Consider the following 27,186-nt stretch of genomic DNA (forward strand, 5'->3'; position numbering starts at 1 on the left):
AATGTATGTATGGTACAATGCATCACCGTCTCAAAGCGAGAGGGATTTTCATGAGGACACAAGTACAGGGGAGTAAAAATCTTCCAACAAGATGGTCGATGGATTCGGGGAAACGTTTGAGTTTTATCAGCTGAGATGTTACGTAGGAATCGTCTTGGGAATGATGTTTACTGTGGTGGGTACGAGCAATTGACGATATTGTGTTTCATATTCTGATGAAATATATTATTCTATTTACCATTCCGTATCATCTAAGAGATATTACAAAGCATCTGTATTGTTTTTCTTTTTTCCTTTCAGTGTCTTCACCGGAAAATGGTCAAAACCATCACACCTACGTGCAGTATGTCGATTCCGATATGTACGCCGGGGGCCAAGGACAAACGCAAATGTAAGTACAAAAATATTTGGAGTTACCAGCCCTTCAAAATTTTAAGACACTTTGATATTGGTGTAGCTATATAAATTATCTTCCCTAAGGGTTCTAGAGGGTATTAATACTACCGTTTGATATTATTACAAACAAAAATCTGATGTCATTGATAATACCTCAGAGCATCTATATATTTTTTATGTCATTGATTGAAACTGTTTGACATCCTTACTAACAATAAAGCTGAATAACAGCTTATTCAGCTAAAATGTTCAAAATCAAGCTCAAGAGAGGTTTATTCATCTGTTGTATGGTAGTAATGTTTGTTGGGAATTCTTATATTTCTAATAGAATTCATGAAAACCTATTGCGAGATAAACTAGCTATCATATTTAAAATCTTGATAAAAACCGTACAAGCTTCCTTTTTTTAATTTATTGAGAACAATGCTTGTTAATTTTTGAACAGTAGAAGTAAAGTTAAGCAGAACAAGTAAAATTCTGCAAAAGCACTTCTATATCTTTGAAGAAGTTTTAAAGTGAAGGTTTGCTGAGCGCCCCATATGTTTCATGGTGTACGTGCAGTTCATCCATAAATCAACAGTAGATGAATTAGTAATATGTGTACACTTGAAATCCCTTCCCTAAAACTGTCAACATTTTCTCTATATTTAGAATTGTGGTCTATTCATCTAAATTAGAATTGGGTTTTTAAATTTAGAAAAATTCAATGATTTTATATTTTTAAACAAAAGAGCACCTTTTTCTAAGCGTCTATGATTTTTTTCAGATTTTTAGAACTTTGTTTTGATACCTAAAATCATTTTCAAAAAGATTTATTCAAATCACCTTTTGACAGCTGGGCAACTGCTTGACAGCTCAGCCCAGTACAAAATCCGACGAGGGGTGATTCGACAAATCGCTCCCATACAAACTTCAAATTGATTTTTAAATAGGTTTCCGGGCTCCAAAATTCATGAAAATTTGGATTTCGGCTCAGTTTGGCGTGCAGATTCAGAATATGGAATTATCTCAACATCGTTTAAAAAGCCAATTGTTATCATCGCGCTTTGAGAATAATCAAAATTTTTCTTGTGGTTTCCGCGTTTGAGAAGATTATTTTAAAGTCATTCTAATCGACCACAATACTCTTCTAATTGATTAGTTTGTTTACCTTTTTGCTGCAGTTTAGGGCAAGAAGATGGTTATCAAAGTGATGTGGGCGAGTAATGGCGCTTGAACCTAGGCTTTATAAGCCAGGGCACATGGGGGAAATATCAGTGTCCCATCCCAGGAGATCAGGAACGCATGGAGTGTACAATAACCTTCTTAGTTTAGTCACTCCCAATGAACACCACATCCTACAAATACTACAAATATACAGAGCGGTTGGTACGAGATGTCCCCGTTCTTTTGTATCTTTGTGGAATCAATACCAAATAACGCTGCACAGTAGGCCTGGCCGCTTAAATGTTTGTAATACATCTATGATGTGCTGCAAACATTAATAATGACAAGAAAAATGATAGAAGTAGTCGATTCTATTATTTTCCAGGATTCTTTCAATGAATGGCTGTGTATGTGTAGACTAGACTAGACTAGACTAGAGAAGATGGTTATCAAAGTGATGTTCTGTTGTTGTTATTGTTTATTAGGTGATTTTTTTTTTAATTTTCCTATGAAAAATTACCATTTTCATAATTCGAATAGAAAATAGGGTATGAGTTGAGTACCCTTCTTCAGTCCCATTCAAAAACAGACGATCCAAGCATTGAGTGTTTCCATTCTTTTTGTAATCATGCATGCTCACTCCTAACAAAAAATACAAAATACAAAAAAAAAAACAAATCAAATTGCGCTTATTAACTTTTTTTCAATAGGATGAAAATAGGAGCACTTTGCTAAAGATGGATTCCGTTCCTCTATTAGGATTTCAATATTACATGAAAAAAACAGCCTTTTGTCGGAATTGACTTCTTTAACGGTGTTTAGATAATTCCATATTCTGAATCTGCACGCCAAACTGGGCTAGAATCCAATCAATTTGAAGTTTGTATGAGAGCGATTTGTTGAATCACCCCTCGTCGGATTTTGTACTGGGCGGAGCTGTCAAGCGGGCAACTGCTGTCAAAATGTGATTTTTAAAAAATCTCTTTGAAATCGATTTTAGGTATCAAAACAAAGTTCCAAAAATCTGAAACAATCATAGTGGCTCAGAAAAAGGTGCTCTTTCATATAAAAACAAATAATCAACACATTTTTGGAAATTTAAAAACCCAATTCGTTATACACGGTTCCACCCACTTCACACCCATCGCAACAGGACACTGCACACGGTGGTTGCCATGATAAATTTTTCTAAGTCTTCGACGCCTCGTGGCCTTGTTTTTACGATTTGCACAAAAAATTGCCGGCATTCCATGGATAGTTTGATTCAATTCAAAATGTGGGGTTCGAGTGCGTGAGACAGTGTGCTGATTTATGACTTCATGACAGCACACTTCTTGGGTTTCACAGGAATTCCATCCTGGATTCCTCCTAGAAATCCCTCACGAATTTCCCACAAATTTGTTCCAGAATTTTTCCAGGAATTTCTTCTGGAGTTCCCTGGGAGTTCTTGATGAGATTCTTCCGGGAGTTGAAATTAAGATTCCTTCAGAAGTACTGGAGTTTTTTTTTTCTCGGGATTCATAAAAAGGTTCCGTCTGAGATTCCTTCCATACTCTTAGAGTATTTCCATAAAGTATTCCATAAAAAAAACTCCTACAGGTATTCAGTTAAAAAAAATCCTAAAAGATTTCCATTATAAATATTTTAAAGTAACTGTGGAAGAAATCTCGGGTAATCTCAGGAGAAAATCCTTGAGATTTTCCAGACGGAACTATGGGTGAAACTCATGAAAGAACTCCTTGAGGAATCAGTGAAGGTACTTTTGGGTAAATCTTAGACAAAATTGCTAAAGAAATCTCAGAAGCAACTCCTGGTTAATCTAATAAGAAAAGGAATTCCAGAAGAGAATCGGAACAATCGGTGAAGAAACTTGTGGAGGAATCTTAGGAACAGCTTCTGGAGGAATATCTGAAGAAGGAATCCTCAAAATAAGGAATTAAGGCATTCCAGAAGAAACTCCTGGAAGAATCCCAAAAGGAACTCCGTAAATAACCCGTAAAGGAATTCCTGCTGGAATCCTCAGTACCGTAAAATGGGGTAACTTTGATAGTTTTTCAGCGAATTTTCTCAATATTTTTACATGTAATAGTATTTCCCCAAGTTTTATATTTTTAAAACAAGTACTGGGGTATCAGTTATCAATTGCGATTAAAAGATTCGATAATCTGAAATATTTTGGATAACTTTTAGTTTTTCATATAACCGAAAATCAGATTTTCATTTTGGGGTAACTTTGATAATTCCCTAAAAACACATCAAATCTAAAAAAATAATCACACATTGAAATCTTAGGAGTATGAACATGATGAGAGAAGGCTTGTGGAATATATTAGATAGAATTTTTATATCAAAACATTGATTTTTTACTAAAATCTACATATAAAAATGAGTTTGTGGAGTATTGAGTGCAAAACACAATGCATTTAGCTATCAAACATCATTATCTTTGTAATAATAAATCCTTAACGGTACATCAACATATGATTACATGTTATTCATGGTTAGTTTTCTTTTTTTGGGTAGTTTTTTAATGTTTTATTAACAAATTTTTAACAACACATATTTATCTACATGAAATTACAAGGGCATTGCATACTTTTAGGCGTTTATCAATGTATGGAGATTAATATCCCAATTTACAAAATTGCTTCCATTTCGTTAAAACACACTTCGTTAAGAGATTCGAGGCCAGATTTGGAATCTACTATGATGAATCTATCGAGAATGAGCGTCCATTCATTGAAAAAATAGTTGTAACGAAGTCGTACAGCAGATTGTTTGAAGGGGTTGATAAATGACAAAAATATCAACAATTTTTATTTTTTGTCCAAAAAGTTGTATATGGGTCATTCCATATGAAGTGACCGAGAAAATGTGAAAACTTGCAACCGACCATCACGGATTTGAACCAAATTTGGTTGAAACATTTGTTTAGATGGAAAAAGAAAAAATCCAAATTTTGGTGCCGATCGGATCACCCCTCGGCCCGTGGCAGCACCCCTCGTTTTGGCCGATATGAAAATTATCCTCTCTTTCTTGTATTTTTATCATTGAAACGATTGCACCTACACATTTTCGACCTTCGGCTTTTTTAAAGGAAATCGTTCAGGGAATCCAGAAAAAATATTATTTTTTTGGTACAGTGTTGCCAGATATCATATTTTTCAATTTTAAAACTAAAAATCGATTTTTCTCAAAATACGTATATTTTGATTTGAAAAATTTTGATTCCATCGTGTTTATCAGACGTTTTTCTATCGAAAAAGCTTAACTCCCCAAAGTAATTTGCGTCGTTCCTGAAATATAGCGTTTTTAAGAAAAAATATTCATTTTTTTCATATAAAGTATCATATAAAATCAGGTGCAGTTTATAAATTCCGTAAAAAAACATTGTTCGATGCCATATAATCACGTTTTGTGCTGATTTGAACAATATCGAGTATAAAAAGGATTAAAAAAATGTTACAGTGTTGCCAGTTGATCAATTATGAGTCTATCGTAATGGACTAGCATAACCTGTTGAACTAAAAAAATGTATCTGAGATTGAGATCATCAATTTTAAACAAATTTCATATATTTTAACATTATCTGAACAGAAGTGCTGCCAAATATGTAATATTTATTGTAGAAATCTTAATTTTACTAGAACATTAGTATAAAATCTAATTAACAAGCCAAAAGTATTTTTTTTATTTAGGTTTAGTACATTTGGCAACATCGACGTAAAATATATTCAGGAAAACATTTGATGAGTGTATTTATAAGCAACAGTGCTGAAAATGTAATTTCGATATAACTACATTCAATGACCCACAGCTAATTTCAGAAGCTGAACCTGATAATATGGAATATGATAAAATATAAAGTATGATATCCTTTGGAATTAGATAATATTTGATACTACGCATCGTCGCGCAACTGGTAGCTCAGACTTCAGTATTTTTATTTTATATTCGAAGGTCCAACTCCTTATAAAAATCCCTGTAAAAATATCTTTTGATTGATTTTTACGGCAGTGTTGCCAAGTATGCTAGTATTTAGCGGAAACGCAAACAATAGGTGCGGGTATTGCGTTTACTCTTACTGGATTGCCGAATAATAGATCTTGTCTTTTATTGACCCAGGCAGAGAAGTGAAGAACAGTGTTGGGTATTGTGTTGTCTATTGATGTGATTGCATATGGTATGAGTTTTTGTTTGTTCTTCGTGGCGAAGAATGAACAAAAATTTCTGAGTGAAATGGATTAGTGGCGTTTGCTCCCTAGAGCCTACTTTTCTTAGGTTTTTTTGCATGGAAAAGGGATCGGTTGTACGCGAATGTTAATTCCGATAAATCAAATCGATTGTTCGATCAATTATAGATGACTCCCAGATCGACAATGTATAGTATCATATTAAGGATCGGTATATTCGCCTCACTCCATTCATATTCACTCCTTTTTGCTGCATCGAATCGAGAAAGATGCAGCAAACGGATTGTCGTGATCAAGCACGTAACCCCATCACCAGTGGAAAGCCATGCGCAAGTTGCTTGACATGGATATTCGTTGCCGTTCGATCGCAAGCGAATGAATGGATGGCGAATGGTGAAGAATGCTGGTGAGTGATCGAAGTGGCTGCTGTCGTCGCTGATAAGCAAACACACAAACTAAAGCGACAACCGTTCGCTGCGATTAACCATGGAGTAGCAATTATGAATTGTGTTGCCATCTATGCTCATACTCATGCAGTGTTGCCAAATGTGCTCGTTGTGTATAAAAACAGAAATCATTTATTTTTATTTGATGTTATCTATTTACGAAAGCTTTTGTGTAAATTAGATGTTTACAATAAAAATGACATGTGTGGCAACACTTCCATCTACAACATCGTTGAAATGAATAAAATGACAATTGAAATGCATTTTACAATAGATACATTTTATATTATAATTATAACAATTTATCCTCATCTTTTCCAATAAACCAATTTTTTTATTGCTAACTATCAAACTAACAATAACTGTCAATTATCGGGTCATTTTTTCAGATAGGACCATAAACAAGAAAACACAGACAAACAGACGTAACATTGGAAAAAATCCAATGACCACGGTTTTAACGATCTTTTTAAACCTTTATAGTTGTAGCTTTCACAACCAGAGGTGCGCACATCATTTTTCTAAGCGTTAGACGTTTCACCTAGTGTGAACTAGGCGATGGATTTTCGCGAAAATTTTTCTAGGTGTTACGTCTGTTTGTCTGTGAAGAAAAGGTCAACAGCAGGGTCGTTAGAGAAGATGTGTATTGTTTTTATCCTGTTCACACATCTTGCAACACACATGGTGCGCATTTTCAGAATAACCTGTACATTGTCAAACACTTGAAGGTTAGGTTTCATGGTATAGTAAAAAAGGTAAACTGGCAACACTGTCACATTTTTTTTAATCCTATTTATACTCAATATTGTTCAAATCAGCACAAAACGTGATTATAAACTGCACCTGATTTTATATGATACTTTATATGAAAAAATGAATATTTTTTCTTAAAAACGCTATATCTCAGGAACGACGCAAATTACTTTGGGGAGTTAAGCTTTTTCGATAGAAAAACGTCTGATAAACACGATGGAATCAAAATTTTTAAAATCAAAATATACGTATTTTGAGAAAAATCGATTTTTAGTTTTAAAATTGAAAAATATGATATCTGGCAACACTGTATCAAAAAAAAAAATATTTTTTCTGGATTCCCTGAACGATTTCCTTTAAAAAAGCCGAAGGTTGAAAATGTGTAGGTGCAATCGTATCAATGATAAAAATAAAAGAAAGAGAGGATAATTTTCATATCGGCCAAAACGAGGGGTGCTGCCACGGGCCGAGGGGTGATCCGATCGGCACCAAAATTTGGATTTTTTCTTTTTCCATCTAAACAAATGTTTCAGCCAAATTTGGTTCAAATCCGTGATGGTCGATTGCAAGCGGTCGGTCACTTGGCGTGGAATGACCCATATAAACTAGATTTTAATGAAAATACGTCTAAGATGAACTTTCATATGTATAGAATTGATTTACGTTTACCTTTTTCTTAACTGGTTGAAGGAATCATAGTTATAAGATAAATTACACAATGCCTGCCGCACTACCAAAGTTACCCGCATTATCAAAGATATCCCGTTTTACGGTATCTCAAAACGAAGAATTCTGGAAGGAACTCCATGGGGGATCCCAGCAGGGACCCCTAAAATAATCTCTGAAGCATCTTTCTCTAATTTGAGAATTTTTCCAGGTATACGATTACTCCCAGAGTTCTTTCTGAGATTCCTTCAGCAGTTCCTTCTATGATTCCTCTTGGAATTCCGTCTTGAAATCTTCTAGCAGTTCCTTTGAAGATTTCTCAAGGTGCTTATTCGGAGATTCCTCTTGTTGGATTTCTTGTTTTTTGAGATTTCCGCAGGAGCTCTTTCTGGGATTCCTCCAAAGATTTCTTTTGGGATTCCTCCCAGAGTTCCTTCTGGGATTCCTGCAGGATTGTTTTCTGAGATAGACCAGGAGTTCCATCTAGGAGTGCTAAATGAGTTCCTTCTCACATTTATCTAGAAGTTCCTTCTGGGACTCCTCAATGAGTTCTTCTTTCTTCTTCTGAGATTTCTTTAGGAACTCCCGGTACTTGTGGATGAATCCCGAAACTCCGGGAGAATTCCCAGAAAGAATCAAGAATCTTTGGGGGAATATCAGAAGGAACTCCTGTGTGAATTTGGGAATGATTTTTTTTCTGGAAGAATCTCTGAATGTTGTAGAAATCCCGGAGCGAATTCCTTGAAAAATCCTGGAACTTCCGGAAGAATCTTAAAAGGAATTCTTGGAGAAATTTGGGAAGCAATCTTGGAAGAAATCCCTGAAGGAGTGCTTGGAGGAATTCCGTATGGTACCTCCTAAGGAATCTCAGAAGCAACTCCTGGAAGAATCGCAGAAATAGCTCCAAGCCAAAAACCCACTAGAATTTGTCACACATCATTTTATTCTTGCATCAGATTGTTTATCAAACATTTTATTCTACTTTCCAACTTTTAAAAGCCGTAGAAGTATATCCATGAGCGCGGCGTCATGGCTGATTAAAACTGCTGGTTTCGTAGACTTTGTGCAGCTTGGCAAATTTTGCCTACTCTGTTTCTCCTGAACTTCAACTTAAGTCATCACGGTCCAACTGGGAATGAAATGGACAAGGCCTTCTAGAGCTTGTAAATCATTGCGGAGATTTGTACGCACGTTCTTTTAGTAGAAAGTCCGTTCTGTTCTGGTGAGGTTTCGGGGTGGCTATTTTGCACAGATAGTTGCCTCTCATCAGTAAGGATACTCTTTTCTTTAGCCATGGCGGTGAAGTGGATTCTAGATCAAACTTTGAACGAAGCGGCCTTCGTTGTAGCATTGAAAATTCAACCACAGAATGTTAATGTCGCGGCTGTTCGGGTGACTAACATCTACAGGGTGCGACAGGAAAAAATGCGAAAGGCACTATCACACGCTAAATATGGTGCACTATGTAGCGTCTCAATGTTCCTTTTTGCGGTACATGTGGTTTTCTCTCTTCGCACCAAAGACCGTCAAGGCACACTTCTCTAGACTTCATCAAAATCTGCACTTTTCTAGTCGAAGTGTGAGAAAAAAAACAAACTCTGCTGCTGGGATTCCTTCAGGAATTGCTCCGAATATTCCCCCAGGACTTTTTGCAGAAATTCTTACGTACATTTCTCCAGAAATAACACCTGGGGTCCTTACAGGGATATTTTCAAAGATTTCAATATGAATTCCTAGAATGATTTTTCAAAGAATTACTCCAGAAATTTTTCCATGGAATGTTTTAAGAATGCCTTTAGGGATTTATTTGAAGATTGCCATAGGGATTCCTTCAGAAATTACTTGAGCAATTTATCCAGGAACTCCTCTAGAGGTTTCTACAGAAATTACTAACGGGACTCCTTCAGGAGTCCTTGTAAAGTATGGTCCTGCAATTCTTCGGCTGATTTCTCCACAAATTTCATAAAGAATTTCTCCAATGAATCAAATAGGGATTTTTTTAGGTTTCTCGAGGGGTTCTTCCACATGAATACCTTCAAGTTTTTTTTTTCAGGGATTCCTTCTGGAATTGTGCTCACTGTTGTGAGTGGCGTGCTTTCCCGTTACTAGCATAACCGCTCCCAGTATAAAAAAAATATGTCATGGACACACGGCAGGGGATGTTTTCGGTTCAGGACACTTTGGCAATTAAAGCAGAAAGGCAGCAGAAACAAGGGCCCATATAGCCGAGGCGGTAAACGCACGGGTATTCAGCATGACCATGCTGAGGGTGACGGGTTCGATTCCCGGTCGGTCCAGGATCTTTTCGTAAAGGAAATTTCCTTGACTTCCTTGGGCATAGAGTATCTTCGTGCCTGCCACACGATATACACATGCGAAATGGTCATTGGCAGAGGAAGCTCTCAGTTAATAACTGTGGAAGTGCTCATAGAACACTAAGCTGAGAAGCAGGCTTTGTCCCAGTGAGGACGTTACGCCAAGAAGAGGAGGAGGAGCAGCAGAAACAGAGCCACTAAACGGTTCTGCTTCCGCTGCCGTGTACTGTCTTCTGTAGACCGCAATTACTACAAACTGTGAGCAGGCTGTGTTCTAGTAGGGGATGTCATGACAAGAAGTAGAATTAAAAGGTTTTTCAGTTGTGTTGTAAAATGTTTAAAAAATGATTTCTCAAAGCACTGAAAATTCACATAAAAATACATTTTTTGCATTCAACCCCCTCTTCAATTTTTGAACACAAAGGAAATAAACCCCCTCCACTAGACCGATGCAAATTTTGAAGTTTTCGCTCCCCTGTGCTTAATCGATGCCAAATTGGGTTTTGATTATCCTGCCCAAATTTGAGCTCATTTGGATCAAATTTGACTGAGCACACGCCATTTAAAATTTGTATGGGAATTACTATGGAAAAGTTGAACTTTCATTTGCACAAGTTGAAACTTTTGCCCATGTTGCCTTAAAGATGAAACCGATGTGAATTAATATAGCTTACATTGTGATCTTTCAAATTGCCATAAACACCAAACACGTAAAACCTACATAAAAATTGTTATTCAATAAAATATAACTTTATATCTTTTGAAATGATGTTTCTTTTTACTTTATGGGAACACTGCGTGAGGAAAATTCTTCTTAGTAGGGTAATTTTCCAATTATTGCACGGCATAAAACTCGCCTATTGTTGCACACTGTTATTCTTATGATGTGTGCAACAATTGGCGAATTTTTAACCGTGCAACAATTGGAAAATTACCCTAGGCCAAGGCAAAATTTTGCAACACAAAGTGTCAGAACAAGAATACTACAATCTGCAGCAGCTGCGAAATCAACGAATGATGAAAGTGTTTTGTCAATTTGGTCTTACTAACGAACATCTTTTATACTGTTATTGCTCAAGATAAATCATAGACCAAAATTGCTCACTATCACAGACTTTAGGTTTTATTTTTTTATATTTTGCATGCAACGTGAACTTCGGATAGTCTATCTGTTGTGAAAATGTCTTCAATGGATTCAATCAAAATAGGCTGCAATGGAGAGGTTTTTCCGAATTTCGGTAAAAGGCAGAGGGCTGTACTTCATGACATAATAACTGACTAATATGTACAATTATTGATAAGACGATATCAATAAACTACCTAGACTTATGTTTAATCATTGCAAACCCCTCCCTTTGTAGACTTTTGCCCGTACCAACATTTAAAAATTTGTATAGACCGTAGGATTTGGCCAGACAACAGCTCTAATATATGGACAGACCCTGAAGTATTAAAATATTTCGGGTTGTTGAGCGTTAGCAGTAGGTAAGGGAGATGGTTAAAGTTTTCCGTTTTGGCCCTATCATATGTGGGCATATCATATTCAAAGGATATTGCAAAGAAAGTGTCCCTTTAGATAGTTTGCCTAATTTACTGCCCAGTCAACAATTAGAGCCATGCCTGTCCTTGCTGATGTTGCATGCCATCACAATTCCGTTTTGACATCTGCATTACAAAATTTTTCCTCGGCCTGCTAGGCAAAAATTTCCGCGCGCAGTGTTCCCATAAAGCAAAGCGAAATATCATTTCACAAAAGATTTAAATTCATATTTTTATGAATAACAATTTTTCTGTAGATTTCACGTGTTAGGTGTCTTCGGCAACTTCAAAGATAACAATATCAGCTATATGAATCTACATCGGTTTCATTTTTAAGATAACTAGGGGAGCGCTGCAATTATGTTCGACGAGTTCAATATCAAATCAAGTCCTTACAGTATAGCTTACTATAATAGAAATACACTAGAACGCCAATGGCGCTGTACTCAGTTTTAATAACTTTAGTTGTAATAATTGATTATGTTTAAGTGCCCTTGGCACTTATAGTACCGCTACTGACGCTGTAAGGGCGAGGCAAACTAGATGTTAGTCACACGAACTGTCGCGACATTGGATTTCTGTGGCTGATTATTCTAATCTTACTATAGAGCATTTCCAGTCCTAAACAGGAAAAAATGTACTCTTTTTGACTCGAATTTGAATAAGGTACATCGGGGCAAGTTTAACGGGTGGGGTGAGATGAAACTGCGTGTTAACATGATGATTTCAAATGATGATTAACAATTTAATTGCCATATAACACATAGTTTTTGATTCAAACAATCTTTTAACAGGAGCGGATCTAGTGTGATGGTTAGAACACTTGACTACCACGCCGAGGACCTGGGATCGAATCCCACTCCCAACAAACTCACAAATGTGAGTTCTTCTTTCGGAAGGGAAGTAAAGCGTGGGTCCCGAGATGAACTAGCCTAGGGCTAAAAATCTCGTTAATACAGATAAAAAAAAATCTTTTAACGAAGGATAAATTTCCAAATTGTATAGAAATCTATTTCAAAAGTTCGCGTTTCAACTTGCCTCGGTGGACCTTAAGATTTTGTTCGTGCACTGGATTTCGTGAACACGGCTTTACAAAAAATACAAAACTGCCACTTAAATAACTTTAAACGTTGTGATTTTGGTCAGGGGTTTTCTTTCTGAAAGAATTTAACCCTTTGGAGCCGGTGGGGTCAATATGACCCCGGCTATGAAACCGAGCATAAGAAACGTATTCCAGACCAGCGAGGTTGCGGCAGCAGAGGCGAAACAATCCGGCTCCAAAGGGTTAAGATAGAACTGTTGTAAATTTTATGGTGAAAACTCTGAGCAAATTCCTGATGGAGTTCATAGGAACTCTAATTCTAATGTGTTGTATAAAGCCTGTTTCAACCTCTACCACGAGTTCTCATCCTTAAAATGTCTGAAACTCTCTTCCGCAGGAGCTACCCCCTGTACGCGGTCGGTGATTACAGTTCCTCCGGTGGACAGCAGTATTACGGTGCCGGCGGCAGTGGTGGCAATACCGGCAGTGGAAGCGCAAACACCGGAAGTGGCAATTACAGTGCCTCATCGGGCAGTTCACATTCATCGAGCGGAACTGGCGGCGGCGGCGGTGGCGGCGGTGGCGGTGGTGGTGCTGGATCAAACGGTTCTTCCGGAGGCGGAGGCAGCGGTAACAGCGGGGGAGGAAACGGCAGCGCCAATCAACAGTACATTGTACCGGTGGATGAAGCCACACTGCTCGGGACTGCGGCCACAAACGGAGCCCACCAGCGCGATTCACCGCAAGCCATGACGGTAAGTGAAATGACGATCGGTGGTCGGGCGGGCGGGGATGGAGGTTTATTTTGCGGTTGGCCACAAAAGCCACTCCTAGGGCTTCCGGACCGCACCGAAAAAGCCAACCAACCATCCGTCCGTCGGTCGTGTCGGTTGGCCACCAAGTGCGCAAATTATTGTGCTCATCCAGGCGGATGAAAGCCATCGATCTCTCTCCTCTCGGTTTCCGTCGAGCCGATGATGATTGGTGGTGATGGGCTTTTGGGCCGTGGTTGGTTTCCAGTTTTCTTTTTCCTCTTGAATTTTTCATTGTATGTATCAATTAATTTTACGCCGCCATGAAATGCGGATTCGTTTTCGAATGTGTCTCTCCTCCCGGACTCTCATCCCCTTCTCTTCCCATTCGAATGGAGTTCCGATAAAAAATGAATCCCACACGAACGCCTGCATTTAATTAACTCATATTCAGTTCAGTTCATTATTGGTTTCCAAAACCGAGAATCCTCTTTATTTCATCTCGTTTTTTTTTTATCTTTTCTGCTTCAATCACATTCTGTTCTGTATAGTCCATCGTTTGAAATGACATTTTTTTCCTCGATTGATTCCAGTTCGGTTTACATTTCCCATTCGATTTAACAATAACCAGGATGAAAGCGCTTTAACGTTTGCTTAAACAGGGTGTTAAAGGGGATAGAGCTACAACTTTCACTCTAACTAATGCTTTTCCAATCAACTAACACGATTTCCATTTCTCGTCATTCTCTGCGAACTGCACCGACTAACAAACAAACAAACCCATTGCACACCTTAATCTTGGGGTCAACATAAAGGATGTTGCTTCGTACATACAGTCGCACCAGGTGTCGCACCATTCCAACTCGACGACGCCTACGCCGGATGTGGATCCGACACCGAGCCTGAGCCATGCGACGCGAGTTTCACCAGCGACGGTAAGTGTTGTTTCTTGCTTTTAGCTAGTCGATTTGTAATATGAATAAGTAGAGTTAGTGTAAAATATGGTGGTTGTTCTAACATCTAACATCTTCTTCGCGATTCTAATGCATTTTCATTCAGTTTAAAAAAAAATCGTAAAAGGGAAGTGGTACAAAAAGGCATAGCAGATGTGGTAAGATACCATTTAACTTGGGCAACATAGGCAATATCAACCATGCGTCTCCATGTGGTTCTCAAACTTCTAGGAAACACATGGCTGATAACAAAATCACCAGAAAACCTTAATTACAAGCACGAAAAACCGGAAGTTGTCAACTTCCATTAGAAAATCAAAAAGAATGTCCGTGGGTTTTCCTTCCTGACTTTCAGAAATATGTTTTTATGCAAACATATCTTGGGAGTTGGGTGCAGAAAAGTTTTTCAACATAGCGGAGTTTCAAAGACATTATGTAATTTTTCTGACGTGTTCAATCGTCAAATTTGATCTAAAGCTGTACGTGGAATTATAAAATTGTCATGTTTTTTCTCGGTATTTTCATAAGTTATTCCGATTTGGCGACACATTTTCGTGCGTTCGTGATGAGTGGGCGAAGCCTCCTGAGGTGGTCATATGAAAAAAGCTCATGCTAGAACTAACGGTTTTATCAGAGCATTTCCGAGCCTGAGTGCGGCCGCAACATTTTTTTAGCATTGGCACACAGTTTATGTATTTGTTTACAAAAACCGTCTCCAACAGCACCCCCAAATGCATCTAAACTGCAGCACAAGCTGATACAAGTGATTTGATTAGAACTCAGAACAAGATTAGTTTTAATGCAGCTGTTTGATTAGAACAGCGTAAATTGGCTTTTTAAGCGATGTTGAGATAATTCCATATTCTGAATCTGCATGCCAAGCTTAGCCGAAATCCAAATTTTCATGAATTTTGGAGCCCAGGAACTTATTTAAATATCAATTTGAAGTTTGTATGGGAGCGATTTGTCGAATCACCCCTCGTCGGATTTTGTACTGGGCGGAGCTGTCAAGCAGTTGCCCAGCTGTCAAAAGGTGATTTGAATAAATCTTTTTGAAATTGATTTTAGGTATCAAAACAAAGTTCTAAAAATCTGAAAAAAATCATCCAGGCTTAGAAAATGGTGCTCTTTCGTTTAAAAATATAAAATCAATGATTTTTTTTAAATTTAAAAACCCAATTGTCAGCTAGTTGATAGAAGAGAATTTGCAATGAGACAAGCTGTATCCATTTTCATTTGAAAATAATAAAATAATTATTAGTTTTATGTAGGTTTTGAGAAAGCTTCTGTCAAGCTTTAAGACTAAAAGCAGCTATAAACCCTCATAAAACTTGATTTTTTTTATTTTAGTTAATAAATATAACAAATGATAAAATCAACTCATGACTACTTGCAAGCTTTCAGCTGATTCTGCTTATAGTAGAAGTTATATAATAGTTTTATAAAATATTTAGTGCGGCTCCGTGGTTGTGCGGCTAGTGTCACCAAGCTCTTAGTCGCATTGTGCTGAGGAGCGCGTGTACGATTCCCGCCGCTGCTGTCAGGAAATGTTTTCAGCTGTGCCACTGCACGTTGTGTCCGTTGTCTAGTGTTTCCTTCAAAGAGCGAAAAAGCTCACTGGAAGCTTTGAACGTTTCCGTGTTTTTTAAAATGTCTGAGGAGCCAAATACAAAACTACCAAATGAAACTAATCTAAAACCACTAGCTTTTTCATATGCCCGTATAAAACCAGAATAAAACATGAATAAATAGTCAAGGCATGCTGATTGTTACTTGGGAATTGTTGCTCCTCCGTAGTTGTTCTGAACTGGTATCAGTTACACTGAATTTCCAAATGAAAAGGACTTATTCTCAAAGTGCAATTTAAGCAGCTAATATTTTTTTTATCAATAACGGCGCCGGCCAAGTCCTTACACTTAGTTGGGAAGAAAAAGGAAACAGACCGAGTCACTTGTTCCCTCTTTCATCCTGCTGCATACATACATTCATTTGTTCAAAATCCCATTTAAGACAAGATATAATGAACAGTAGTACGCCACAATACTCGGTTTGTGGCTGCCGCTCTCCATCCTCGGTCGCGCCCAATGCTCGCCAGGTCACGCTCCACCTGATCCGCCCATCGTGCTCTCTGCGCTCCGCGCCTTCTTGTTCCTACCGGATCAGTTGCAAACACCAGCTTTGTAGGGTTGTTGTCCGGCATTCTTGCAACATGCCCTGCTCTTCTGGATGCTGGGTTCGCCGTAAAGTGCAGCCAGCTCGTGGTTCATCCTTCTCCGCCATTCTCCTGCACACCGCCGAAGATCGTCCCTAGCACGCATCGCTTGAAAACTCCGAGTGCTTGCAGGTCCTTCTCGAGCTTGGTATTAGCGTACATTTGGTGCGGGGGTGAATCTTTTTCGACCGCAGTTTTTTTCTGGAGTCCGTAGTAGGCACGACTTCCACTAATGATGTGCCTTCGTATTTCATGGCTCACGTTATTGTCAGCCTTTAGCAAGGTACCTAGGTGGACCAAATCTTCTACCTACCACCTCGAAAATATCCCCGTCTATCGTAATATCGCTGCGAAGGCTTATCCTGTCTCGCTCAGTCCCACCTACCAGCATGTACTTGCCGCATTCACTACCAATCCGACCTTTGCTACTTCGCGTTTCAAACGGGTGTATAGTACTGCCACCGTTCCAAATGTTCTAGAGATAATATAATATCCATATCATCCGCAAAATGGGTAAAGTCTCTCAAAACAAAAAAAAATCCGCAAAACAGACAAATTGACCGGATTTCGTGGAGGTCGTACCCCGGATGTTGAGCCCGGCTCGTAGCATAAAACCTTCCAGGGCAATGTAGAATAGTAGGCAGGAAAGTTCATCACCTTGTCGTAATCCCCGGCGAGATTCGAATCAACTGGATAGTTCACCCGAAATCCTTACGCTGTGTGCACACCGTCCATCGTTTTTCTTATCAGTCTGGTAAGCTTCCCAGGAAAGCCGTTTTCGTCCATGATTCTTGATAGCTCTGCGCGGTCGATACTATCGTATGCCGCTTTGAAGTCGATGAACAGGTGGTGCGTTGGGACTTGGTATTCACGGCATTGCTGGAGGATTTGCCGCACGGTAAAGATCTGGTCCGTTGTCGACCGGCCGTCGATGAAGCCGGCTTGATAACTTCCCACGAACTCATTTGTTTCAAATGACAGACGACGGAAGATGATCTGGGATAGCACTTTGTAGGCAGCATTCAAAATAGTGATCGCCCTGAAGTTCTCACATTCCAAATGGTCGCCTTTCTTGTGAATGGGGCAGATTACCCCTTCCTTCCACTCCTCCGGTAGCTGTTCGGTTTCCCAGATCCTGACTATCAGCCGATCCAGACAGGTGGCCAACTTTTCCGGGCCCATCTTGATGAGTTCAGCTGCGATACCATCCTTACCAGCTGCTTTGTTGGTTTTGAGCTGGTGAATGGCATCCTTAACTTCCCTCAGCGTGGGAGTTGGTTCATTTCCGTCCTCCGCTGCACTGGCGTCGTCGTTTCCTCCGTTGCCGTGGGCTCCCGTGCCTACGTTCTCCTCGCCGTTCAGGTGCTGATCGAAGTGCTGCTTTCACCTTTCGATCACCTCACGTCCGTCCGTCAAGAGGCCTCCGTCTTTATCCCTGCATATTTCGGCTCGCGGCACGAAGCCGTTGCGGGATGCGTTGAGCTTCTGATAGAACTTCCGTGTTTCTTGGGAACGGCACAGCAGTTCCATTTCTTCACACTCCGCTTCTTCCAGGCGGCGCTTTTTCTCCCGAAAGAGGCGGGTCTGCTGTTTCCGCTTCTGTTTGTAACGTTCCACGTTCTGTCGAGTCCCTTGCTGCAGCATTACCGCCCTCGCTGCGTTCTTCTCCTCCAAAACCGTTCTGCACTCTTCGTCGAACCATTCGTTCCGTCGATTCCGTTCCACGTACCCGATGGTGCTCTCGGCTGCGTCGTTGATGGCTGCTTTCACTGTACTCCAGCAGTCCTCTAGAGGGGCCTCATCGAGCTCGCCCTCGTCTGGCAACGCGGCTTCGAGGCGACATCGCGTATGCTGAGGCGACATCCGGTTGCTTCAGTCGCTCTAGGTTGTACCGGGGCTGTCGCCGGTACCGTACATTGTTGATGACGGAGAGTTTTGGGCGCAGTTTGACCATCACCAGATAGTGGTCGGAGTCGATGTTGGCGCCACGATAGGTCCTGACGTCGATAATGTCGGAGAAGTGCCGTCCGTCAATCAGAACGTGGTCGATTTGAGATTCCGTCTGCTGTGGTGATCTCCAGGTGTAACGATAAGGGAGGCTGTGTTGGAAAAAGGTGCTACGTATGGCCATATTTTTGGAGGCGGCGAAATCAATGAGTCGTAGGCCGTTTTCGTTCGTCTGCTGGTGGGCGCTGAACTTACCAATCGTCGGTCTGAATTCCTCCTCCTGGCCTACCTGAGCGTTCAAATCACCTATGATGATCTTGACGTCGTGGCTTGGGCAGCGATCGTACTCGCGTTCGAGCTGCGCGTAAAATGCGTCCTTGTCATCATCAGTACTTCCGGAGTGTGGGCTGTGTACGTTTATTATGCTGAAGTTGAAGAATCGGCCCTTGATCCTCAACCTGCACATTCTTTCGTCGATCAGCCACCAACCGATCACGCGCCTCTGCATATCACCCATCACGATGAAAGCTGTTCCCAGCTCGCGTGTGTTGCCGCAGCTCTGGTAGATGGCATGATTACCTCTAAACGTTCGCCACCATGGATCCTGTCCAACACACCTCCTGCAGCGCTACGATGCCGAACCCGCGGTCCTTCAGTAGATCGGCGAGTATGCGGGTGCTCCCAATGAAGTTGAGAGATCTGCAGTTCTGCAGTCGTAGGGTCTTGTTCCATTTGGGCAGGTGTACCTATTTTGGGCATCTGCCTCTATAACTAAGTCAACTTCAAACCGATTGATTTGAAATTTTGTATAGAGTTAGGCACGTACAGTATCTAACTTTGTACAAACATTCAAATCAATCGGTTGGAAATTGACTTAGTTATAGCGGCAAGTGCCCAAAATAGGTACACCTGCCCAAATGGTACAAGACCCTACGTACTTGGACTGCTTCAACTCAATCTACTGTACAATCTACTTCAAATTCATGCTGGCCGCCAAAGAATGAGGCAAGGAACGGTGGCGGATTACTGGTGCGCAGGTCTCGTTGTAATCTACCCCTTTGACTTGAGAAAAGCCTTTTATCACCAATCGGGCTTTTAATCGCTCCACTGAGCCATCGGAATTGGTTTTCACCTTATACACCCACTTCGATCGCAAAGCGTTTCGTCCGGCAGGTAACTTGGTCAGCTCCCACGTGTAATTCTTCTGCAGAGCGTCGTACTCCGATTGCATTGCCTCCTTCCATCGGTCGCTTTCGTCACTGGAAATCGCCTCTTGAAACGTACTCGGCTCATCGATCACCGCCGGCATGGCAGTATGGAGATTTCCTATGGGTTCGTTTCCTATGGGTATGGGTTCGTTTCTGAAAACTGTGGAGCATTTGTAGGTGCGGCACTGCAACCCATAAAGTTTTGATATATGCCTGAAGCTACGCTCTCTGCTCTCTCACTGCGCCTTACCAACTTGCGTTGGTTCTCTTTTTGTGAAGGAAGCGCAGCAGGCTGCAACTGATGCGGGCCTGCCTCTCTTCAACAATTTCAACTTCTCCCTCCGGGTCATCGTTATCGGACTCACCGCTGTCACCATCGTCGTCCTGCACCTTCGATGTAATCACGTCCTTCTGATTTCGCTCGATTGGCTGCACGGCCAGCTGATACGGGTTATCTTCTGTAGTCGCCTCGTCTAGCTCAGGATTCCGGTTGATCGCATTTTCGTCCAGGAATATGACATCTCGGCTAACGATAACATTCCTCTCTTTTAGGCTGTACACTCGATATGCTTTCGAACTGCTGCTATAGCCCATGAAGATGCTAGACTCAGACTTTGGATCCCACTTCTTCCTTCTCTCCTTCGGCACGTGAAACATTACCTTGGATTCAAACACGCGTGGATGAGCCAGATCTGGTCTTCGTCCGGTAAACGTTTCCTCGAGTGTCACCGACAATCCCTTAGTTGGCGATCGGTTGATCACATACGATGTCGTTGCAACTGCTTCGGCCCAATGACGCATCTCCAGATTCACATCACACAGGATACTTGTCACCTTTTCAACAATCGTCCGGTTCATCCGCTCAGCTAGTCCATTCTGTTCCGTGTTGTATAGAACGCGCATCTCATGGTGAATACCGGACCGACGAAGAAACTGCTTCATTTGACGATTCACATGTTCTTTCCCATTGTCCTGAACCGCTTGATTTTCCCGCCTGTCTGGTTTTCCGCAAAGCTCTTGAAGTCTTGAAACGCTTTTAATGCTTCAGTTTTTTATTCAAGGAAATATACAAACGCCTTCCTGCTTGCGTCATCAATAAACGTTAGAAAACAGTGATTTCCTCCAACGGATGCATTATCCATGGGTCCACAGAGATCGGAGTGCACTAGCTCCAACACACGGTCTTCACGTCATCCCATGGATCGAAACCGTTGTCGTTGATGCTTGCCTTGTATGCAGGGTGCACACGTCACAGAATCAGCTGCGCTGTAATCGAACCCACTCGCGATACCGCTAAGCCTCTTCACACAAGCTAACGGACATGTGGCACAACCTCAGGTGCCACAGCTGAAAGTCGTTCTCCGCCTTGCAAGTCATGTTCGCCGACAGACTGTTGGCCTTCATCAACTTGTACAAACCATCAGATTGGTGTCCACCCGTAACAAATTCATTCCTTGCACTCTTTCCTTGTGAATGTAACGCTGTATCCGTTTCGGCACATCCTACAAATTTACTGCCAGATCCAGGACGCACAAGACCTCGGCCGTGCATGGATATTTCGCAGGTAGTGGCACCAACGTCCGCCGACATGTTTACCGATCCTTTGGAAATCACCGGCATCACCGCATTGTTGGCCACGTTACTCGACGCTACGTTCTCCGCATCCTTCAGAAGACTTCGATTCCGGCACAAATGAGCGGTTGCTCCGGAGTCAAAGATCCAATGTTCCTCTGCTGCCGCCGCAGCCATAGTGGACGCCTCACTTGCATTGAGCGCCGCGAAAAATGCAACATGCCCACTGTACTTCTCTTTCTTCTTTTCGACAGCTTGACTGGAACACTGGGATGCAAAGTGACCCATTTTCTTGCACCGGTAGCACTTCACGTTGGCTTAGTCGCTGCCGGTCTTTGGTCCTTGCTTGGGCTTGCTCAGGAACGCTTCTCCGCCTTGTTTCGTATCACTTGAAACTTTTACGTCTTGTACGATCTTAGCCTCGACGATGTTCGCGGTTAGCTTGATGCCGGATGACTCCAGGTCGAGGATCATCGGATGATATTGTTTCGACAGGCCTTTCATGAGCATATTGGCTAGCCAAGCGTTATAGACCTTCAATCCGACTTCCGCCAACTGATGACTAGTCGTGAACAGGTCGTTCACATACTGCTGAGTCGTCTGGCAGATGATGTCCTCATCGCGTTCAGCTTCAACCAGCCTCCGGAGACCGGTGAGTCTCCTCGGTAGACCGATTTTCCGGGTGGATCCGCTATGCTCGTACGTGTTTCGAAGGTTATCCCACGCCTCTTTCGCATTCTTGGCATCCTGCACCAATCCGTATATGCTCGAATCGATGTTGAGACATATGGTCGCCTACCCTTGTACGGAGATTTCATCGCTTACCGCCGGTTCACCTTCAGCGTCTTTGTGAAGGAACAAGAAGGAAGATTGTGTGGGACAACTGGCGTAGCCTCATAATTCAAATGCCGGAAAAGATAGACACGACTCTGAACTGCCAAAGTCTGTGGGGCGCCCTGAGACGTAATGGAGCTCTGGCACTACGAGGTTTTCACAAGCAGAGTCCGGAGCAGATAACGGAGCTTCTTCCGATTCCATCCGGGTAGTCGCTAGTGTGAGGCAAGGATGTACATTGAAGCAAAACATTGTCCGTACAGCCATGTTTTTTTCAAATCAGATTAGTCAATGCACCAGAATAGGAGATTACAATTGAAATCTATGTTGTTGTACGCGAAACCGACGTCTTGGATGCAGATCATTTAAGTTGACTCTATGAACACTCAGGGCAGCATAGGGTGCACGAATGAGTAATACGAGACACAAAAAAAAAATTATTAGGTAACGTTCGTGAAAAAGTGCCACATATCGTGAACTGTGGAGATAATTGTAAGTTTAAGTGACTTCTGTAAAGGCATGTTTCGCCCAGTCGTTCTGAAATGAGACAAAAAATGATTGATTGAGAACAGACACACGCAATACACTGCCGTTCTACGGCCAACTGTCCCATGTTATATGGGAATCCCTTATATCATGGGACAATTATGCGTATAACGGCAGTACAGCTAAACCAAAAACTTGAGTTTTCAATAAACTAGCTCTGTTGAACAGTTTAAATAATATCCCAAATAATATCCCGGTGAATGTATAATCATAGACAGTTCAATCGTTTCATACTCAAACTCCGTCCATCTACACACCGGAAATCCCACCACTCTTCGATCACTATGGTAACACCCCACAAAACCTCACGAACTAGACTTGAACGTGCTGGAAGGTGGTAACCTTGGTTATATTCAGTTACTTGCCGCGTGGTTGCCCTGGCGCACGATATTGAATGTTTGCGTTGTATTTCGCGGAACCGGTGCCCACACGCGTGTCTGTCTGTAACCCAGAGCAATAGACAAACCTGTTGATTTTCTCTAAATCGCGTTCCACTTTCCTTCCGTCGATTCAACAGGTCGCTTGGTTGGTGGACAACTACGAAAACGCCGAGGGAGTTAGCTTGCCACGGTCCACGTTGTACAACCACTATATGCGCCACTGCAACGAGCACAAGCTGGACGCCGTCAATGCGGCGAGTTTTGGAAAACTGATCCGTTCGGTTTTCACTGGATTACGGACGCGCCGGTTGGGAACGCGAGGTAACAGTAAGTACCACTACTACGGGATACGGATCAAGCCGGGATCGTCGCTGAACAACGCCATGGATGACCAAAAGCCAATCAATGCTAGTCATATGAATAACAACAATAGTCATAGTCATAATCACAATACCATGGGCGGCGCTGGAGGACACGGCGTCGGACCGGGAGGGATGGGCCACGGAGGCTCGATAAATCACCGTGGATCGAAGAAAGGGTCGATGAAGAACGAAATTCCCGAATCGTGCTCACAGGTATTAGGGATTTTGAATTGAGACTGACTCTTAATAGCTAATTCGAACTTTTCATTTACAGTACCTGGGAGATCCATCGCATGCCATTCCGCAGTTTCCGCTGATAAGCCTGAATCACCCGTTGCCGGAGGACATCAGCTTAGAGGACGTCGACACGCTACGGTCGATCTACCGCGAACATTGCGAAGCCTTCCTGGATGCCATATTGAACCTGGACTTCAACATGATCGAGTCGCTGTGGCGCGAGTTTTGGCGGGCGGAGAACAATAACAACAATGCGGACGAGTGCGAGGAGGAAAAGTATCTCAGCAAAACGAAGCTGTACGTGTTGACGCAGTGTGAACCGATCCAGGAGTTTATCAAACAGGTAAGGGACAATCGGTGCTGTGGGGTGGCGTACCATTACTGATAATTCCCCTCGTTTCGCAGGTGGATTTCATGTTCTACCAAAACATGGTGGACGTTCTGATTCCGGACGTGTTGCGTCCGATTCCGACCGGGTTGACCCAGGCCATCCGTAACTTCGCCAAAAACCTCGAAAGTTGGCTCTCGTCCGCGATGAGTGGCTGTCCGGAGTCGATTGTGACCATCAAATTGGCGGCGGTGGCCGCCTTTGGACAAACCCTTCGGCGGTACACTTCCCTGAACCATCTGGCTCAGGCGGCCAGAGCTGTCCTTCAGAACAGCACCCAAATCGCTCAAATGCTCAATGATCTCAACCGGGTAGACTTCCGGAACGTACAGGAGCAGGCTTCCTGGATTTGCCAGTGTGACACGGCGACCGTGCAGCGGCTGGAAAACGACTTCAAGGCAGCTCTTCAACAGCAGAATACTCTGGAGCAGTGGGCCAGCTGGTTGCAAGGAGTGGTGGACGATGCGCTGGAAGAGTACCGTGGTAAACCGTCGTTTGTGAACGCAGCCAGACAGTTTTTGCTCAAGTGGAGCTTCTACAGCTCGATGGTGATTCGGGATTTGACGCTTCGGTCGGCGGGAAGCTTCGGGAGCTTCCACCTGATACGGCTACTCTACGATGAGTACATGTTCTTCATCATCGAGCACAAGGTGGCCGAAGCTACGCAAACTACGCCAATTGCCGTCATGGGCGAGGTAAGTTGGATATTTGACCCGTTTGGTTTGGGAAGTGATCGGTTTTATTTTACGTTTATTATTTTGTGTGCTTTTCCAGCCGTGAATATCTTCTCTGTAGACATTTGAGCCTATACGGTAACTTGTTTCATTTTAGAAAGATGCTACCAGCTCCGCCAGCAGTCGTCAGTTGTTGCATTCCCAGCACCTACAACAACCGCAACAACAGCAACATCATTCCCAGCAGCAAACGCAACCGGACGATATGAGCAGCATGTTGTACACGTCCGACTTCGAGGTGGTCAACGTCAAAATGGAACCTAGTGCGAAGCGCATGCGCAGTTAGTCAATTTTTTCCTCAACGGGTGCTGCTGCTGTTGGTTTCCATCATCTTCAGCGGCAGCATCTGCTGGCCCACTGTCAGCAGCCTGACGAGTTTAGCCATTTATCCTCCTGTACGACAACAACGACTTCGACGGCGTCGGGGGCCACCTGGTACCTCGCGCCGTCGTCATCTTCGTCGCCATCCAATAACAGTAGTACGGGAGCGGCCAGCGGAGGACCGGAATCGCCGGCGTCTCCGTTTGCCTCCTTCTACTGTGGCCATTAACAGCAGCATCATCGAATTGTATAGATTCTAAGTAACATTTTAGCCACCTGAGTGTGCGAGAGCTAAAGAGATTTTTTATTTATTCACGTTCATTCCTAGTTTTTACATGTCGTTTTGGTTTAGTGTTTTCGTTTCGTTTTGAATTGGTATGTTAACGTGGGTAATTCCTCAATTGTAAATAGTTTCTGAAGCGGATTTCAAAATTTTCCAAACAATTTCGTACTATTAGTCAAAGATTTTTTCGTTTCAATTTATTTATTTATTATAGTTAGACTAGGCTATCTGCACGAGCTCAACAAAGTATTTTAAGGCAACTCCTATTTAAACCAACGTCTACTGCATAGTCATTGTAACAACTAAGCTCAGATTGTTGCAACATTAAAAGAAAAACTGTCGTTTCTGTGTTTTCTGTGCTGGAAAAAAATCGAAAAAAACGAACTTGCATTTTCCATTTTACATCTCTAACTCGTAACTATTTCGTGTAACGTTTTCAAAAACACAAAACTATACTTAAGGAATCGAGAATAATCAAAACAAGAAAACAAGGCCATTCTCTTTACAACAACAACAACCATCTGAGTTTTGAGATATGTAAGGAGCACTCAAATACATGCAGACACATACAAAAAAACACACAAACACATTCACCGTAGTATTTATAGTAGCTGTTAGGTATTAAGAAACAGGACGACACGAAATTTACCACAAAAACCCGCTTGGTAGCCTATAGTTTTTAGTAGGGAGAAGGAGGACTGATCACATTCAAATGTGCAATTTTCGACCGTGTGCTGTTTTACTAGTACGCAACACATGATAGTTGGAGAAGGAATGCGACGAAAGCAGAAAAGGGTGTATAAGGTAGCGTAGTGATAGGGGAAGGCTGATTTTTTGCTACCGCGGAGCTCAAAGGTTTTTTTTTTTTCGTTTTTAATGCACAATGTCTGATATTGGTTAATGTGAAACAGAAAACAAGAAACCAATAAGAGCAGATTACTAACTAGATGAACATATTTTCTTGATACACAAATTAGAGGAAAGTTTACCAGTATGAAAAAGAGGAGGTTTTTCATAGAAAAATACACAGAACAGATTGTTGCACACACCAAGACAGTAAACAGAAGAAGTGACAAAAATACATACGAATTTTTATTCATATTGAAATAAGTGCAAAAACAACTATTAGTATCAAAGTCGAAAAACAAGAAAATAGACAAAGCAAACAAAAAGAGATCCCAAAAAAGGTTAAGATTATTTTATTGATATAAACCGGTCAATGTTTGTGCCTGTGGAAAAACAAAAACGGAGAAACTTAGAAATGAAGCGGATGTATAAACAATAGGAGAGATACGTTCGAGAAGCTTTCAGTTAGTCGGTCTTATCTTCACGTGGTGGGGAAGTTGGTACCCATACTTAGTTTGGGTATATCTATAAATCGGCGTTAATTACTTCGCCTCTTTAATATGATTGAGTTCGTTTGTTCTTTCAAAATTATCAAGACTGATCCATCGTACGTGGATATGAGGAGATTGCAGATTCGAGTTCAGTCACGGTCGCCATGTGATGTTAGGCTTTCTCAAGGAAGAAGGCTTCTCATGATGTATTGATAGTTTTTCATAGACTGACTATTTCATTTCAAAAGTATAGAAGAAAGGTCTTACTACCTATATATGACTTCCAACTAACCAAAAGAAATCTGGAGCTCCATCTGTTTGTGATAATACCTACTCTAACTTGTACATACATATTGGGAGGGTTATACGACGCTTGCTGAAGTGGGTCATAAACATTTGACCTTTCGCTTCTCTAGCCATTCCACCATCGATGGATATGAAACTAGTTTCAAGAACGCCGTCAACTCATCCACAATATCTATAGGAAGCTTCATCGTTCCCCCACACACTGCAGACCCAAAGTTGGACCAGGCTGGCTCAACGGCGCGTTTCCGGACACTTGGAGGAAAAGCCTAGTGGTGTAAATCCTATCCAAATACCGTCCAATCTCTCTGACCTATTGTA

At 41.7% G+C, this 27,186-nt stretch overlaps 4 protein-coding genes across 4 annotated transcripts in view; 3 read left to right on the forward strand and 1 right to left on the reverse strand.

The window, feature by feature from the left end:
- LOC134284140 (loricrin-like) overlaps positions 1–14,447 on the forward strand; it is a 35,463-nt gene extending 21,016 nt beyond the window's left edge. The window contains exons 2-5 of the mRNA XM_062842468.1: positions 301–391; positions 12,894–13,251; positions 14,064–14,183; positions 14,433–14,447. Of these exons, the coding sequence (XP_062698452.1) occupies positions 301–391; positions 12,894–13,251; positions 14,064–14,183; positions 14,433–14,447 (584 nt within the window). The remainder of the gene's footprint in view (positions 1–300; positions 392–12,893; positions 13,252–14,063; positions 14,184–14,432) is intronic.
- The window catches only part of LOC134285824 (uncharacterized), a 392,906-nt gene that overhangs the window by 104,931 nt on the left and 260,789 nt on the right, over positions 1–27,186 (reverse strand). The gene's annotated exons all lie outside the window — the stretch shown is intronic.
- LOC109412784 (DNA-binding protein RFX2) lies at positions 179–26,065 on the forward strand. Its single transcript, XM_062847425.1, has 7 exons — positions 179–391; positions 12,894–13,251; positions 14,064–14,183; positions 23,038–23,475; positions 23,537–23,842; positions 23,905–24,582; positions 24,719–26,065. The coding sequence occupies exons 1-7, from the start codon at positions 216–218 to the stop codon at positions 24,905–24,907; spliced, it is 2,265 nt and encodes a 754-aa protein (XP_062703409.1). The 5' UTR covers positions 179–215; the 3' UTR covers positions 24,908–26,065.
- On the forward strand, positions 22,622–25,171 carry LOC134284141 (transcription factor RFX3-like). The gene is made up of 6 exons (XM_062842477.1): positions 22,622–22,636; positions 23,038–23,475; positions 23,537–23,842; positions 23,905–24,582; positions 24,719–24,859; positions 24,959–25,171. Exons 1-6 carry the CDS (start codon positions 22,622–22,624, stop codon positions 25,169–25,171), a joined length of 1,791 nt encoding a protein of 596 aa, XP_062698461.1.

The sequence above is a fragment of the Aedes albopictus genome, chromosome 1, assembly GCF_035046485.1.
Source record: "Aedes albopictus strain Foshan chromosome 1, AalbF5, whole genome shotgun sequence".
NCBI classification, from domain to species: domain Eukaryota; kingdom Metazoa; phylum Arthropoda; class Insecta; order Diptera; family Culicidae; genus Aedes; species Aedes albopictus.

Bases quoted from the DNA above. Each gene is read 5' to 3' on its own strand.
- LOC134284141 (XM_062842477.1), top strand. The intron at 24,583-24,718 runs GTAAGTTGGATA...GTTTCATTTTAG, and splicing joins CAATTGCCGTCATGGGCGAG to AAAGATGCTACCAGCTCCGC. The intron at 24,860-24,958 runs GTGGTCAACGTC...CATCATCTTCAG, and splicing joins TGTACACGTCCGACTTCGAG to CGGCAGCATCTGCTGGCCCA.
- LOC109412784 (XM_062847425.1), top strand. From the start codon at position 216: ATGAAATATATTATTCTATTTACCATTCCGTATCATCTAAGAGATATT. The intron at 13,252-14,063 runs GTAAGTGAAATG...GTCAACATAAAG, and splicing joins ATTCACCGCAAGCCATGACG to GATGTTGCTTCGTACATACA. The intron at 23,476-23,536 runs GTATTAGGGATT...TTTCATTTACAG, and splicing joins TTCCCGAATCGTGCTCACAG to TACCTGGGAGATCCATCGCA.